Source organism: Ciconia boyciana, chromosome 19, assembly GCF_034638445.1.
Source record: "Ciconia boyciana chromosome 19, ASM3463844v1, whole genome shotgun sequence".
Taxonomy (NCBI): Eukaryota; Metazoa; Chordata; class Aves; order Ciconiiformes; family Ciconiidae; genus Ciconia; species Ciconia boyciana.
In genome coordinates this window covers 6,901,959-6,915,806 of record NC_132952.1, presented here as the reverse complement: position 1 = coordinate 6,915,806, position 13,848 = coordinate 6,901,959, and the positions used below count along the sequence as shown (strand labels likewise).

Here is a 13,848-nt window from a genome sequence, read left to right as displayed (position 1 = left end):
GGGCGGCGCAGGCCGCCCGTGAGCCCCGCGGACCCGGTTCCGCGGCGCGGCAGAGAGGGTCAGGGCCGTCCCGCTCTGGGGACCGGCCTCTCCGCAGGCGAGAGCCGCCCGGGGCGAGGGCTGCGAGGGCTGCGCGGCCGGGCCCCAGCGCGCCCCGCTCCGGCTGGGTTGGCTGGCGGCGCGCTGCCTCCGCCGCCGCCGCTCTGCCCCTCTCTCTATGGTAGGCGGCGGCCTCCGCCCCCTGACGCCAGCTCCGCGGTTGGCCGCGGCGGGGCGGCGCGGCCCTGGTGACACGTCCCGGCACCGCCCGCCGCCGGGCTCCCGCCGCCATTTTGTGCGAGCCGCGGCCGGGGCCGAGAGGGTTTGGGAGCCGCGGGGAGGGAGCTGGGCTCTTCCCTGCGCCGCCATGCCTTCCTCGCCGCTCCGCGTGGCCGTGGTGTGCTCCAGCAACCAGAACCGCAGTATGGAGGCGCACAACATCCTCAGGTAACCGGGGCCTGCCCGACCCCCTTCCTTCCTCCGGCCGGCGGCGGCGCGGCCTGGCCCGCCGCCGCCGGGCCTTGCGAGTGCGTCCTAGGCCCTGGCGGCCGCCTTCCGTCGCGGGCCGCCCCTCCGGACCGCATCAGGCCCCTTCCTTGGCCGCGGTAGCGCGGACGCTGGCTGCCTTGCCGGCCCCGGAGCTGGGCTCGGTGGGCTGCCAGGGCAGCGGGGCGCTGCGCCGGCTGCGGGCCGAGGCCGTGCTCGGGGCCTGCGCCGGGCCCTGCTAGGCCCACGGGCGTGGGGACTTATCCTGTTTGCATCCTGTCTCCTCCGGGCCCTGCTCCAGGCTGGGTTTGCCGGAGTGGCCGGTGCGGTGGGGTCTGCTCCACTGTCGCTGCCGGACCTCCGGATCCAGTGCTGCAAAACACGAGCTGGCGAATTCGACAGGTGCAGAACAGCTCCTGTGTCTCAGCATCTGAAAACTGAAACGCTTATTTTCTCTTTTTTTTTTCTTCTTCCCCCCCTCCACCCCGTAATGCATCTGAAGACTGGAACTGCCCTATGCACTGAAAGAGAGCCTTTTCCTGTTGCAGGAAAACTGGATGAAGTGTTTGGTTCAGAATGTTAAATGTCTTTGAGATTATGAGGGTTCATCTATTTAGCACTGCAAGTATTTTCAGCTTGGCTGAATTCAGAAGGGGAGATGAGAAACTGGGGATAGACTGACGGGCAGGAGAGACCTGATCTGCCTGAAATCATGTTCCTAAATCTTTCCTGTGCTCTGCAGGAACATGATAAAGGCTTTTTTTTTTTTTTTCCTGTTATACAAAGTAACAGTCACATTAAAAGGTATATTGCTCGCACAGTAAGCCAAACAACAGTGTGTAAATTGTGTGCTACATTTAAATAAAAACAACCACCTTGAAAGGAATAAATAATAGAAGCATCTGGTCTGGCAGCCATCTTACTGTGAGCAGCATATGATGCTGTTAATGCTTAAACTTGGCATCAGGTGTTACCTGTGGCAGTTTTATGAAAACATGATGTTACCAATCATGCTTGGGGGGGAACGATGCTATACTTCTGTTGTTTTTCTGCTAATAATACTGGAACTGAGCTTTACTTGAAACCCGAGTACTAAGGACAAAGTTAAATTCACTTCTAATGTCTAGCCTTTTTCTTCCTCTCTGTTTTTGCAGAAGAAATAAATCAATTCTGGTGTGACTGATGTTCTGGCAAATGTGGCAGGGAAATATTTTTTGAAAGTCTCTTCTCTCTTAAGATTTTAATTAAAAATTAACAAAGTGTATGTGTTTGGAAAATGTTTATTTTCAGCACCATTCTATGTAACTATAGGAAGAATAGCATAAACGGAAAAATAGATATGAATTGCTGATGCTGTTCTAAAGAAGTAACTAGCCCATGCAATGAGAGTAGTCATTTGCCAGTAAACTTCAGGAAGATGTTTGCTTTGGCTCAAAGCCAGTCTGCTTTGCCAGTAATGTCTTGCTGTATGCGGCACTACAGTCTGAAAGAACACATGATTAAAAGGGGAAGAAGAGTTAGGAAGAAATTGAGGTATTATGAAACTTTAAGGTATTTTGTTAAGGGATTACAAGACTTTAAACGATACAGATTCTACACAACTGCAGGTGACTATTTGAAAACAAAGTCTGGAATTCAGCCTTCAGTGTTGAACATATTAATGAACATTCATAAACAGTGTTTTGTAATGTGTAGCCCAAGATCTTGCATAAGTATTTTAAATAGGCTTTTTTTTTTAAGCTATTTATGCTAGGGAATGTATTAAAATTTTTGGTGAAGTATTTGTCTTATATTTGAGTCTCTTAGATTTTTGTAATGCTGTAAGTCAGGTTTCAGAATTAACTGCTCTAGTCTGTTCAGTGTTTTAATGAATTGCAGGTTGTAGTTAAGCCAAACTTTTCATGTAGAATTTTTGTCAGTAACTTTGCTTATTCTATTCTTCAATTTATAGAGAAAAATATCTATCAGTAAGGCAAGCTTATTTTACTTTCCAAATGTTAGGCCTACCTAGTGCCTACTAAAACTTAAAAATCAATTTAAAATTGTATGCTACTCCCTTTTAAAGCAAAAATGATCTTGCAGAAATGTCAGAATTTTAACTTCTGACGCATTTGTAAAACATACAATTTAGCCCTGTACATATAACATGTAGGTGAAATGTTCGATTTACCTGGTAGGCTTTTGTTGGAAGTACCTGCAGTCCATCACTTCTTGCTTTTATGTTTCTTCTTAGTAGTTTATCCTTTTTAATGCACGAAATTATGAAGTGGTTTAACATCTTAATGTACTTGCATTTTTAAATAACATCCTGGTATTCTCTCTTTTAGACTTGGAAAAGCAAAATTGTAATACATACTTTCTTCACACGCTTCAGCAATTTGCGGGGGTGGTGGTGGTGTTTCTTTAGGTTTGGTTTTCTTTCTTTCTTTAAACTTAACATACCAGATAATAAAAGTTACTTTTTTTGGACACTTTACAAACTTTTAAATTGCAGTGGCTCATTCCAAAAGGGTTCTCAATGAGTCTCACTTGCCAACCTGAATTTCTTATTCATTCTTACTGTACTTGATATCTCTGTGCTGCCACTTGTGCCTCTGGAAAACAAATTATGCATTAGATCTTTTTCATATCTGAATAATCAGTCTACCAGTTTCTGGTCTTATCTTGGTTCAGTACAGTTTCCATTTGCTTTGTAGTGTGCTTTCATATTTTCTAACTAACCAGGTTTTAAACATTTTGTTCTAATCTTCCAGCGGAAGTCAGACTGAAGGTCTTTTGAAGTTTGTTAATAGAATAGTTACCATCACCATAGGGGTATGTTAAGACATTAAAGCAAAGGGAAAAGAGGAAAAGCATTAAGGACTATGTGGAAAGACATAATCTTTCCTTAAAAGCTGTCAAACTGGATGTCTGTCTGTAACCAGTCCCTAGGTCAAATCTTACTCATCCTACATTTCTTTCTTTTACAAATATAATTTGTGTATAGGTCTTGTCTTTTTTTGTTGTTGTTTTTTTGCCATAGAGTATGCAGACTTAGGCCATGGTTCTCCTTCAAACACAGAAGAGGAAGGTGGAAGGGTAACACTTCTCTTATTACCAAACTTTATTATACAGCAACTCTGACATTTCTATTTGTGTCTATTTATTTGGTAGTACACTGATGGCCTTTAAAAGGAAGTTAGTGTTTCAAACTCTCCCAGTGTATAGGAGGTGCTCTGGTAACTTTGTATTTTCAAACTCTCATGGTATGGATATCCTGTCTCAGTCTCCTGAGGTCAGGGACTCTGTGTTGCTACTGATAATGAAAACTTGTAGGCTACTGATATAGTGCTTAAGCTACATAGATGTTCCCTTGTTTTAGGAAACAAGGTGTGTTAAGAAATTAGTGTGAATATGAGATCTCTTAGTGGCAGTAAACATTTAAATATTGAAACCCTAGTAGCTGAAACTTAAATTTCAAATTGATGTTATGATTTGACCATGCAAGAGAACTTAAGTTGCACCCTTGCAGTTTACATAAATTGCTAGTCACAGCTCCTCTACTGGCATTATCTGTCAGCAGCTAAATGTGGTGAGGTATTGAAATTTGTATTGCTTAATTTAAGAGATCTTAAATTGTATTAATAAACCCTCCAGAAGAAGGGATTGTTTTAACAGTTTATATTAAAACACTTTCATTTGACAGCTTATCAGTGATAATGCAAATTACAATGAGTTGTTAACGTTTTAAAGATTTTGTAATGAAAATCGGTTAACAATGCTTGTGTTCCTGCTGTTTAACAGTGTGGTTTGTTGGTTTTTTTTTTTTAATATTGATTGAACGGCATAAGGTATTTTTGAAGTGGTCTACAAGGAAGGCACTGTTGCTAGTTATTTTCCTGCTACATGTTGTGGAAGGGGATGTATTAAAATTAGTGATTTGTCCCCTGACAATCTTTACCACTACCAGCTGCAGTAGTACTGCAGGATTTATTGTATTTGCTTTAATGTTTGGTAATACTTCTTACTGGCCATAGTAAGAAGGGAAGCTGTACTGTAATGACCTTACAGTAAGCTGAAAAATACCTTAATGTAATAAGCATGTGTGAGATCCCAAAATAACAATGAAATGGAAGAAAGGTGTAGATAAAAGTTCATGTTTCAATCTGCATGGATTAATATTATTTCTCCTCTTGGGACCTGAAACTGAGTGATAACAACTCTGTCGTGTTAGTGCTTTGTTAGTGTAGTCCCATGCTGATCTCGGCTTCCAGCAGCAATTGTGTCCCAGGTGAGGAGTAGTATTTGCAATGAGCTCTGAGATTGTTTGGAGGGAAATGGCAATGACTGTTTTCAGGTTCTTCAGTTAAAAGTGTATAAACTCATGGGCACATGATTAGTGCATGTGATCTCATTGTAATGAGCTTTTGACTTAAACCGAGGTGAGCATACTTGCTGGAAATGAGATCTGTATACTGGCTTATATTTGTACTTAGTATATTGATAGTTTATGTATATTGGTCTTAATTGTATTAATAGAAACAGCTTCCTGAAATTTCATGACACTTACAGGTCTGTTAAAGTTTCACATTTTCAGAAATCAGTTTCAGATCTGAAATCAGAAATCACATTTCAGAAATCAGAAATAGTATATTAGTATATCTTACCCTTTACTGTTTATGGTAAAGTTGAAGCTAATTATTTTCCATCTTCTGGGTAGTTTTTCTAGTATTTGTTCTTGGCCTAGTTATACATTGTCTTGTAGAAAATGTTCATTGTTAAAAGGCTGTTCCACATTACAACAGATACTTGATGACTCACTAAACTAGATCTGTCCAGCTGCTTAATAAAAGCAGGCTCTGTTGAATAATGGTTCTGTGCAGGCATTCTTCCCTCTCCCCTGCCTCCCAATTGTTGCAAGAAATGTGTTGAAACATTTTCAGAATATTTCATAATAGTACACCTGGTGCATAGGTAGTGTAAAAGCTGTACCCTAGCAACTGCTAGTGTCAAAGCATGAAGTTCCATGTGAGAGATGCATATTCTGGCTATTCAAGGAAGTCATTTTCAATGGGTCATGTGCATTAGAGGCACAAATTTTTGATGTGTGGAACTTCAAATGAAGATTTCTATTTTGCTTTATATGAGATCATGCAAACCACAAGGACATTTCTGTCAGTTGGACATGGGCTTCTTAATGTGTGTGACCCAAGCAGATGTATTTCGAAGAATAATATTAAAGGAAACATTAAAAGTTAGGAGGAAAACATAGAAGAAAATATTTTTCCATTGTAACTTTACTGCTTTGCAGTAATGTGGGAGAGAAGGACAGAAGGCAGAAAGTGCAAGGTGCCAAAGTCCACTATTTCTCAGTTAGTTGGTATTAAAATTCTTAGCAAAAATACCTTCAGGTGGTAGATACAGAAAGGAAAGAAGAAGGGTGAGACACCTAGAAAAAAGATAAACTTGAAACATTAATTTTTTAGCACCGCAATTTCTTCTATATGTGCTATGGCTCTCCTCACGTCCAGTAGAAGCAGTAGAATAAAAACTCGGGTCTGGAAGTATTGCAGGGAAAATAAACTAAATGTAAGTGGTGCAGTTATGAGTCACTGTTAATGTGATGGAGGGCTGGGAGGGGGAAAGAGTTGCACTTTTTTCCACTTCTATCCGTTTTCAGTCATTAGTCCTGCAGAAAGAAGAAAAAATCATCATGTATCCTGTCTGTTTACAGAAATAGGAACCTATAAATAGTTGCTGGAAGAAAAAGTGTAGTGAAGCAAGAAAAGAGAAAGGAGGGGCTATGTTCCAATAGGACAAATTAAAGGATACACTATTGATACTTGCATAGCAATGTTTGAGCTTGGGGCAAAGCATGATCACAGTCTCTGCGTAGAACCTTTTTGGATCACTTCAAAGACACCATTTGAAGGCAAACATGCAATTTGAATTGGTGTGTCTTCTACTGAATTTCCTTGCTATCTTGTATGTGAAGACCAAGGAGTCAAGATGTGACTTGTCTGTTGCTGAAAATACATACTTGGGACTCTAGCACTGGTTCCCAGTCTCCTGTTTGCTCTTCTCAGAAGATGGCTCTACAACTTCTTTTATTTGGGGAGGCAGAAGGGGGACAGTGGGTTGTTTGCTTGCTTATTGTTTTTGTTTTAACACTGTTGTCTCTGTTCAGTCTCTGATAAATCATTGAAGTTGAAAGTGTGGGTCCTTAAAAAAAAAAAAAGAGATTAAGCTGTGGTCTTGACCTGTTTGAGAAGTTAGATTGTCATTATAAAGCCAAATGTTTCAGCATTCTGGACAATAGTGACAGTATTTTACTGTGTAACTTTGTCCATTAGACCACCAGAAAACAATCTTTTTTCAGTCCTGTTATTCAACAAATATACTGTAATGTTCTTAATATTACTGAAAGATTTGTTGAGGTTCAAGTAGGTGTATTTAGGTTAATCAGAAAGAACATTTTGGCATTAACCCTAAAGACAAGCAGGTTCCTGCCTCTTTTTTTTTTTTTATATTATTATAATTATTAAACAAGTAGTTGTTCATGAGGATGGAATGAAGCTATCCCTGGCTTACCCAAGAGTTTTAGGTGCCAGCCAGCATAATATGTGCCCCACTTCTGTAAAGGTAATTACACAGTATGTTTTTCAGTTCACTTGAGAAAAGTGCCAGGCACACAAATATTTGTGCTAGGCTAATTAAATTACACTAGAGGTAGTTTTGGTGATGTAGTGAGGGGAATAATGTAGTTAGCCCAGCAACTTTGGCAGAATACATAAATATTGATAAGTTGGTATTGTTACTTACTTTCTTATATCAAGACAAAAACATCTTTGCCTATACTGTATTGTCCAAGTGTGAATATATAACTCATGCTTGTTGCAAATCTTATGCCTGAAAGCATAAAAGAAATATCCAAAACATTACATACCATAATTCTAAGAAAATTTCATATAAAATATAGGCACTTCTCTAGAAATGGTTTGTGAGTCTCGATTGTAACTGCGAGGAGATATGCACATTGGGTATGCTTGGCGATTTAGTTGATAAGAGTTTCCCAACTGTTTGGTTGTAATTTGGCTGATTGCTAAGAGGTGTTCTTAAAATTCAGTTTGTGTTCTTCAGCACTTTGGTGTTTAAAGTCCAATCTAATTGCCTTTCCCCCCCCTCCCCCCCCTTTTCTCTCTGTCTTTCAGCAAACGAGGATTCAGTGTCCGATCCTTTGGAACAGGGACTCATGTGAAACTGCCAGGACCAGCACCGGACAAGCCGAATGTTTATGATTTCAAAACAACATATGATCAGATGTACAATGATCTGCTTAGGAAAGACAAAGAACTGTATCCCTGTGGCATGGCCGTTTTAAAAAATCCAATATGGTTCATCCTTGAAAGGTGTAATTCGTTATTTGGCATTATGCATTAGGAATATATAGTTGCTTGACTGGCGATCTTAAAATGTTTTAGGTTTATAGGAGGTTTTTTTACAATGGGCCTCTAATGCTCCCTTGTAAATTGCTATTGAGTTACAATGCACGCATTCCAAATGCTCTTTTGTAGTATGTTAACATGTTTAGCTCTTGAATGAAAGCACATTAATACTATCACAGATTGTCCATTACCTCCACTGCACTGTGGATCATATTTTCTCAGTGCAAAGACTGTCCTGATAATGGATATGCGAAGAGTGACCACCTCGACATTAATGTTGTATTTAGCTCAGACAAACTGACAGGTAAGGCTTACAGTATACTTTCTCTGGGAGAGAGGATACCTTTCATTAAAGAGCTCACCCTTCTCACTGAGAATTTCTTGATACCTGATTTGATCTGTGCACTGGAAAAAAAAAATCCTATAGCATATTATAAATCATAGAATCATTCAGGTTGGAAAAGACCTTTAAGATCATCGAGTCCAACTGTAAAGGAGTGGATGTTAGGAGAGCCCAATAACATTTAATCCTGGAGAGCAGAGGTGATCAAGGTTATGCACACTACTTAAAATCATGCAGTTTGACATTAGTCATGGTTTTAGAACATCTATATTTAAAGCTGACTTCATTCGTTTTTAAGAAAACTCACAAACCTATAAAATTGGGGCACTCATTCTACATATTCTTTTCTCAACAAGGGATCTGATTTTTTTTTTAATGTTAAATATGAAAGAGAAGACTTACCCCAAGTAAGGGATTCAGTGTATGCTGAATTTCTACTTAAAATATAGAGGACCCTTTAGAGTGAAGTATCCCAGAAATGAGTCCTGGTAATTCAATAGAACAGTCTTTGCACTTTTTAGTGGTATAAGGTTTTTTTCCTAAAATCTTGGGTATGGCCATCTGAAGATCCAGCAGGAATCTTAACATGGTTTAAATGTCTTAATTATACTCAAACAGCCCAGTTTTCTTGCATCTTTTTGAAAAAATTGGAGTAAGACTAAACAGGTTGTCAGAGACTAGAAAACTTGGAACATGGTAGGAACTAGTTCAAGCTGTTACCCAAGGAGTCAGCAAACACAGTAACTGAAAGATAGCTCTACAGTTGTTTGGTAGCACAGGTTATACTATGGCTTACTACTACTCAGCAAATTCTTTGTTGTATTTGCTGACCAGAAATAATAAATTTGAGCTCCCTGAGACCCCAAGAGTGGCGGCTTCTTTTGCATTGAGTATTGAAAGACTTCTCTTAAGAAGGGCTGGGCTGTTTGATTAAAGCTATACAGCACAGTGAGAACTGATTAAACATTGGAATACCTTTCTGTATGGTGTTCCACACAAATGGTATCCCTTGCGGGGGTATTGGTTTCCTAATACCTAGTTTGAGGTCCTTTTTTTGAGGAGGGGGGAAAAAAAAATCTAAAATGTAGGATATAGCCTTAATGGATCACGTGTGATGTGCTGCGGAGTTTTTTGTATCCCTCTGCCTATAGAGAAAAGGAAAATCTTGCAAACCCATCTTAATGAGGTATGCCATATCTTACTTAAAAAATAATTGCTTCAAAAGAAAATTAGTTGAACTGAGAAATAATTTTAACAAGCACTAAGAACTTGTGATTACCTTGTTGCATTCTTTATTGCTGCTGTACTGAATATGGCACTGCTTTAAGATAAAACCAACAGAAAGCCTACCTAGCCCCCCCCCCCCATTCAGCATACTTTGGAGTTACCATCTTGGTTCTGCTCCATGCTGGAGATGCTTGCTGTGTTCCCCAAATGTATTTTGCAGTGTTACAGTTGAACCTTTCCTCAAGGTAAAAGAAAGCAAGTTTAAACAATAGCCATTGCAAGGGAAATAGGGCAAGAACAGTTGCCTCTACATCTTCTCATTTTTGATTCTCAGATATTAGAAGTTAAGGTTTTCAGAGTGAAGACTCAATGCAGAAAGCAACTCAATTTCCAGAAATGGGTTTTGAGGGTAAAGGCTTTTGCAGTAACCAAAACCAGACCTACTCTTGTCAGAGTTGTGGAGTAGTTTTTTGTGAACCAGGGTCATGTGGGCTCTCAGGTTTTTTGGGTGAGCATTACTTCATAGAGGTGATGGGCATGCAAACATTACCTGCTGAAGAGTGGGAGGGCCTGCTCTTCTGATGGGCTTTGAGTGTAATTGGTATGGGAAAACAAAAGAAGGTGTGGTTCTTCATATGATTTAGCTGCTTGTTCTGTTCCCCAGCCTTGCTTTCATCAGCTAAGCGGAGATGACTGTCATCTGTAGCCTTTCCATGTGGTTTGAAATAGTGTATCTTGGTGACAACTATCTGCTTGTTCCCATATTCCAGTGACGGGACACATGAAGTTTGAATGCTCAGCATTCAGTACTGCCTCACTTAGGAGCAATGTCCTTCCTCCAGTTCTGTATGCCAGCAGAGGTCCAAAGCACTATGGACACTCGATACTCAGTGAAATTGTGGCTGTAAGGGACTTAGAACGTTCTCTGTTGGCCAGCCAAGTAAATGACCTCTGTTTCAGAAAGCAGTAGTCTGAAACAGAAATGTGCATCTGCAGTGCGGGACATCAGTCAGAGCAAGGTTAAAAATGTGTTAGAATGAAAAGATCCATTGGAACTCTCTTATTCACTTGTGGAAAGGAGGGATAACTATCAAAAACCCACTCTGCAGAGACTAAAAGCACCTTCATTGCGCTTAATTAGTGAACTTCATTGCAGTTAATTAGTGAAATACAGAGCACAAGCTCACATACCTTGAAGGCATATGCTGAATTTCAGAAGCACAGGAATAAGCGATTAATGGAGCCAGGCATACAGCTTCAGTTGAGTAGGTGGTTACGTTATATCTAAAATGGAAGTACTTCAAAGCGTTTTAAGATGTGGTAGTTAAACCTTATAGTTAAAAGAAGTATCCACATCTACCATTGCATTTTTAGAATATTGCATTTAAATTCCCTGAGTCCTAATAGAGGACTGTGACAAAACCATTTAAGGCTATTCTGAATGTGGCTTTTGGTTGCTTTTTAAAATATTACTCTACTATTTCCAGGAGAACAGTTGAGGGTTCTACTACTAATCTGTAGGAGACATGACCGGTGTCTGCAGTACCTCTGTGGGGCTATGCATACGTAGTATAGAAACGCTACCTGGTTGTATTTGCATGTGTAACCAGACCTCTCGAAGATAGGCCACTACGATTACTTGCCCCTTATAGCTGTGTAAAGGGGTTTAAGGACTTAGTTCTAATCATATGATGGTGTTTTGTTTCATCATTTAAAGATGAAACAAAACTAGAGGAAAACTGGTGAGCCCTGCCTTCAAGTGAAAACAAAAACTAGGCAAGGATGAAATTTTCTAAATGCCAATTTAAATCTGCAACAGCAGTTGCTTTTATGCCCAGGGACCATTCAAATGGAAATTTGACCAAAATTCTGCAGCAGTAGCTTCTGGGTTCTTTATCAGTATTAACTAACTCCATGATTAGTTGTTTCTTTCCCATTCTCAACACTGATGTATCTGTGACCCTCAGATGGAAGAAACCTAGTGATTTCCATAGATAGGTTTTTTTACTAGGATTTTTAGGCAGCCTACCTCTACTCTGCAAGCTTGGCCTGCTGCTCTGTTTCCTACTTTTTTTACCTCCTCTCTTAATTTGACGTGCTCTCTAACTGTAGATAGGATTCCAGCTTTAGCTTCGTAGTTACAGGATGATGGGGGGGGGGGGGGAGGGCGGGCAGAACATGTCCTCAAGAAGTTAAAGGTCTGCTTCAGGTAGAAAGGAAAATGCTTTAGAAATGAAGAAGAAAAACTGGCTTGGTACATCTCACTCAGACATAAGGATTCTTTTGTGTCAAAAAAAAAAAGTAGTGATAATATAGGTGATCTAGGTTTTTTCTCTGAACTCCCATTTTTATGGATGGCCATATGGTACTTTTTATGCTATTGCTGTTGTGTGGTGGTGGTTTGGGTTTTTTTGTTTGTTTTTTTTTAATAGTACCCTTCACATTCAGAACAAGTGGAAACAGTTTCTTCTACCATATACAGACCGCTTTGTCAGTAAATATTCATAGCATCACAGTTTCCCCATAGCTGACGCTTATCCCTGGTTTATCCCCCAGTCTTCCATCTGCCTGAGAAGATGTGCTCTATTAACTGGTAAGATGCATTGTGGTAGAACATCAGTAGAGGAAAATGTGTTGGCTTTGGAGCAAGCGTAGGCTTGAGGGACTATGTATAGCAGTTCCAGAATTGAAGGGGAAAAAAAAATGTGGAGCAAGTTCTGGCATGCCCAAGATTTTCACAGGGTCTAGATGAACAAAACTGAAATCTTTGTTTCCCTACAGAAGTATATTGTTGAACTAAATTGGCTTCACTGTAGAACTGTGTAGGAGAAAGATTCTGTGCCTTTCCCAGAACTTTTCAGGCCCGCTTGAGACACCATCTCCTGTGCCCAGGAAGAGGAATAAACACAAAGAGGATTGGGACTAGCTGAGAAGAGGGGGCATCCAGAAGCAGGAGGCTATACTGAGGATTAATTTTTCTGTCTTTGTAGGGTGGTGATGAAGAAGGAGGATCCTCTAGTACTTAAGTCTTAGTCAGACATCACTGCAGTTAGGCTTTTCTTGCAGGAAAAACTGCATTTCCTGTCTTGGAGTTAAGCATAGCTTCATGGGACAGTACGATTTGAGTATTAATAGTCATCTCTTCCAGAAGGTTTCCTCTGCTCTCCCTTAACACTAGTACTGGAAGAAAGGAATCGGTTTCTTGTGCAGGTCTCTCAACTGTAGTAGAAAGTTACTTGGCATCAGCCGCAGAATTGCAGACTGCTGAAATACTGCATATCCATTGTAGTGTGAGTGTGTTGCTGGGTTCTGCTGAAGGCAAGAAATAGAATTGGGTGTTGGACCAAGGTCAGACTGCCTTACAGGTCAGTAAGAAGTCATTCTCTATTCAGTCTGAGGGGTGGAGTCAATAAGAGATTAATATTTTTAAATCAGGGACTAAAACTGAAAAATAATTGTCATAACACACCTAATAAACTGAAATTCTGTAAGTATGCAGCTAGTCCAGGATTGCATCTACCACCTTTTCCCAGTTAGGTGTAGCATGTTATGGGCATAGTAGCATCTATTTGTTACAGCCTTGGTCTTAGTCGTTTAGAATTCCTGGGTTCACATAGTCAGATTCTTGAGAATTCTTGCTCTTGAACTGATCAGTTTGCTCTAATATATCTTCTTAACGTTGGAGTAAACTGATGCAGAGAAGCCAGTTAGTAAGTAGTGGGTTTATTCCATTTTCTTAGCCTGGTAAGTAAGGAAACAGATATAAGGATTTCAGTTTCCGATATAGTTCATCTAGAGCATAAACCAGACTTTTTTCTGCACTTCAGATCTCTTAACTTGTTTGGTTTTGTAAGACCTTCCTTCCATTGGGCTTAGGCTTTCATCTTCTTGAGAGGGGTGTAGTATCAAATAATATCTCGCATCCTGCTGCTTAGTTGTGTTTTCCCACTTTCAAAAAGTGGCATGTGATGCTGATACCCAGACGATTCATGGCCTGAGCTGATGACTGTGCAGCCATGGATGGGGAAAAGCTGTTGGAAGAAAAGTTGGCAGTGACAGGAATATCTTGCTCTAAACCACTTCCCCAGTTTCTTTTGAATACCGTTTGTTTGTTGCAGAAACTTCTACCACCTGTAACAAAGCTTTAGGACCCATAATACTTGAGTAGCAATTCCTGACATTTCTGGATCAATGAACTGCCCTAATGCATCGAGCATTTATATTGGAGCGCTTTACTGGAGGCTGTACAAAGCAACCTTGAGTTGCTTAATGGGGAAGGTTACCACTGCATGGGTGCACAGCAGGACTAGTGAGATCTGCAGAGCATCT

The 13,848-nt window shown here is 40.5% G+C and overlaps 1 protein-coding gene across 1 annotated transcript in view; it reads left to right on the top strand.

Moving 5' to 3' along the window:
* Positions 1–291: 291 nt before the first annotated feature.
* Positions 292–13,848, top strand: part of SSU72 (SSU72 homolog, RNA polymerase II CTD phosphatase) — a 29,540-nt gene continuing 15,983 nt past the window's right edge. The window contains exons 1-2 of the mRNA XM_072883676.1: positions 292–486; positions 7,716–7,859. Of these exons, the coding sequence (XP_072739777.1) occupies positions 407–486; positions 7,716–7,859 (224 nt within the window). The 5' untranslated portion in view covers positions 292–406. The remainder of the gene's footprint in view (positions 487–7,715; positions 7,860–13,848) is intronic.